This window comes from Octopus bimaculoides, chromosome 1 (assembly GCF_001194135.2).
Source record: "Octopus bimaculoides isolate UCB-OBI-ISO-001 chromosome 1, ASM119413v2, whole genome shotgun sequence".
NCBI classification, from domain to species: Eukaryota; Metazoa; Mollusca; class Cephalopoda; order Octopoda; family Octopodidae; genus Octopus; species Octopus bimaculoides.
In genome coordinates, this window is record NC_068981.1 from 3,730,561 (window position 1) to 3,733,597 (window position 3,037).

Consider the following 3,037-nt stretch of genomic DNA (forward strand, 5'->3'; position numbering starts at 1 on the left):
TGGGTGGGGGGGCATGGAATTGGTTCCTAAAACAAAGAGGAGACAAGGCTACTGGAGTTCTGTGATGCCAATAACCTATTGATCTGCAACACCAACTTCAGGAAGCCAGCCAGCCACCTGATAATCTACCAATCAGGTGATTAGGCTAGCCAGATCGATTACATTCTCACCAGACAGCAGGATGCATGGTTGCTCCTAAATACAAAGACCTTACCTGGTGAAGAATATACCCCACCAGCATAGACTAGTCATTAGTGACTTTAGACTCCAGGCCAGAAGGATACCAAGAAGCAGATAAATCTGGAAAAAAAGGGTTTGGAAGCTTAAGGACTCTTCATATGGTCAGAGATTTAGGGACTTCCTAATTGAGAAATCTGATGAGTGGGAGGAGCTACAGACTTGTGACACAGAGGGTAACTGGGACTTCCTGTGGGACAGCTTCCTGAGTGCCACAGACCAAATCTGCAGTTGGTGCAAGTCCCATCCAGACCTAGGAACGATGCTGTAGACAAGGCCATTAGAGCAAAGAAACAGGCCTTTCAAACATTGGGCTTCACAGAGACAATGACGAATGACCGAGACCTTTGGCATTATGTTGTGCTTGAGATGAAGACCCATGAAGCCAAGAAAAATCACAGTTGTGACAGATACTGGTGTCACGCAAATGTGACACCATGTCAGTGGCACATAAAAGAACCTATCTCTCAGAGTGTTTGGTGTTAGGAAGGGCATCCAGCTGTAGAAAACCATGCCAAATCAGACTGGAGTCTAGTGCAGCCTTCCAGCTTGTCAGCCCTTGTGAAACTGTCCAACCCATGCCAGCATGGACAATGGACGTTAAAGGATGATGATGATGATTAATCATACCTATATGACACAACTCACAGAAGCCTTATGAAGGCGATGAGTACAGCCCCTTTTCCACCCTGACCAAACCTGCAAATTTTCTTACATAGCTCCCTCTTCCAGACCAAACCTGCAAAGACCACGGCCACATCCCCTTCTCCCAAACAAGCCCTATGAAGGCCAAAGACACAACACTAAGACCAAACCTATGAAGTCCACAGAGACAGTGCCCTACTCCAGACCCAAGATGTGAAGGCCATAAGCACAGTCCCTTTCCAAACCAAACCAACAAAAAGGAAAATGCATCAAAGTCTCCCCGTAACCCTTCAACTTTAGTTCTTTGGTGTATTAACAACTAACTGCATATCATGACCTTCTTTAAAACCGACCATCATTCGTTGAACTTCATGCTGTTGCAGTGCTAAGTTATTTGGATAATGAATGACAGTCTTTATACATCACACACCTATCACTCACCTAAACCCTAGAGGCATACTCTCCAGAAATAATAAATTTAATTATATCCCTCCCCATTCGTTACAAAAGAGAAGGTAATTAGGTTTACATCTGCTACAGTAATAGATCAATAACTTTTTCTGCTTTTATTTATAAAGCATTTTGCAACGTCTGTTCCTCACAAAAGGAAATCTTCAACGCAACTAAAAGTTCTTGAGAATCACACAAACTCGAAAATGATTTGCTTAAATAACTATCGAAGTCAATTGAAGACAAAGAACCATTTTTTGGTATGTTTTTTCTAAAACTTCTTTTCTTCTTTTCTTCTTTTTTTTTATTGGTAATACACGATATTATTATCCTGTATTTGATGGTATCTAAGACACTCCTTCTGTCTCAAAAGATCAGCCTGGCTCCTGTATCCAAAGCTGAGCTTCTTGTAAGTTAATATTCCATGCTCTTAAGGCATCGAGCTGGCAGAAATGTTAGCACGCCAGGCAAAATGCTTAGCGGTATTTCATTTGTCTTTACGTTCTGAGTTCAAATTCCGCCGAGGTCAACTTTTCCTTTCATCCCTTCGGGGTTGATAAATTAAGTACCAGTTGCATACTGGAGTCGATCTAATCGACTGGCCCTTTCCCCAAATATTTCGGGCCTTGTGCCTAGAGTAGAAACAAATATTCCATACTTTATCTTTTATCTTTATTTGTTTTGTTCATCAGACTGTGGCCATGCTGGGGCGCCACCTTGAAAAATTTTGGTAAAATGAATCGACCCCAGTACTAATTGTTTTTAAGCTTGACACTTATTCTATTGGTCTATTTTACTGAACCACTAAGTTACAGGACAAACACAGACACAATGGCACACACACACACATATATAACAGGCTTCTTTCAGTTTCCATCTACCAAATTCACTCACAAGGCATTGGTTGGCCTGGAGTTTTAATAGAAGACACTTGCCCAAGGGGCCACACAGTGGAACTGAACTTGGAACCTTGTGATTTGGAAACAAACTTCTAACCTCGCAGCCACATCTGTACCCCTGAAATCGGGGTGTCCCTCATATACCTGTGTGTCTTTTATGCCATCAAATACAGTAATTTGTTTTTAGTTTGGATTTTGTCTGGTGTTTAATACCTGCAAATTAATTATATTAAAAAGAAGAAGGGAAAATTGGAAAGCTAATGTAGGACAATTAGAAACATTATGCACAATCTTTGCTAACAATGCATAGAAATCTAACAATGAAGGCAACATTATCATTTCCAGTAGCACCAATGGTGCTAAACTTGATATATTCCTGCATGTCACCTAAATAAAATATATACATTGCATATGTATGTATGTATGATTAGAAGTCATTGACACCTTCGTTTACCTTGGAACCACACTGTCAAGGGATGGTGGTCTTGATGCAGAAATATACTATCGAATAGCGAAGGGAAGTGCTGCATTTGGAAAGCTTGAAAAGCGAGTATGGGCTGATAGAGATATCTCCCTGCAGACAAAAATCAGCATCTACAAAGCGTGTGTATTCACTGCACTTCTTTATTCAGGCGAAACATGGACCACTTACAAGCGTCATGTAAAGATGCTAGAAAGGTTTCATCAAAAGTGTCTATGACGCATCCTAGGAGTAAAATGGAAGAGTTTCGTAGCAGATACAGAGGTTTTGTGCAGGGCGCACTGTAGCTCAATTGAAAAACATATTATCCTGGCCCAAATGAGAT

General features: G+C 41.0%; 1 protein-coding gene across 1 annotated transcript in view; it reads left to right on the forward strand.

Moving 5' to 3' along the window:
• The first annotated feature begins 1,459 nt into the window (after positions 1 to 1,459).
• Positions 1,460 to 3,037, forward strand: part of LOC128250466 (uncharacterized) — a 22,415-nt gene continuing 20,837 nt past the window's right edge. Inside the window, exon 1 of the mRNA XM_052975579.1 lies at positions 1,460 to 1,592. Within this exon, the coding sequence (XP_052831539.1) occupies positions 1,539 to 1,592 (54 nt within the window). The 5' untranslated portion in view covers positions 1,460 to 1,538. The remainder of the gene's footprint in view (positions 1,593 to 3,037) is intronic.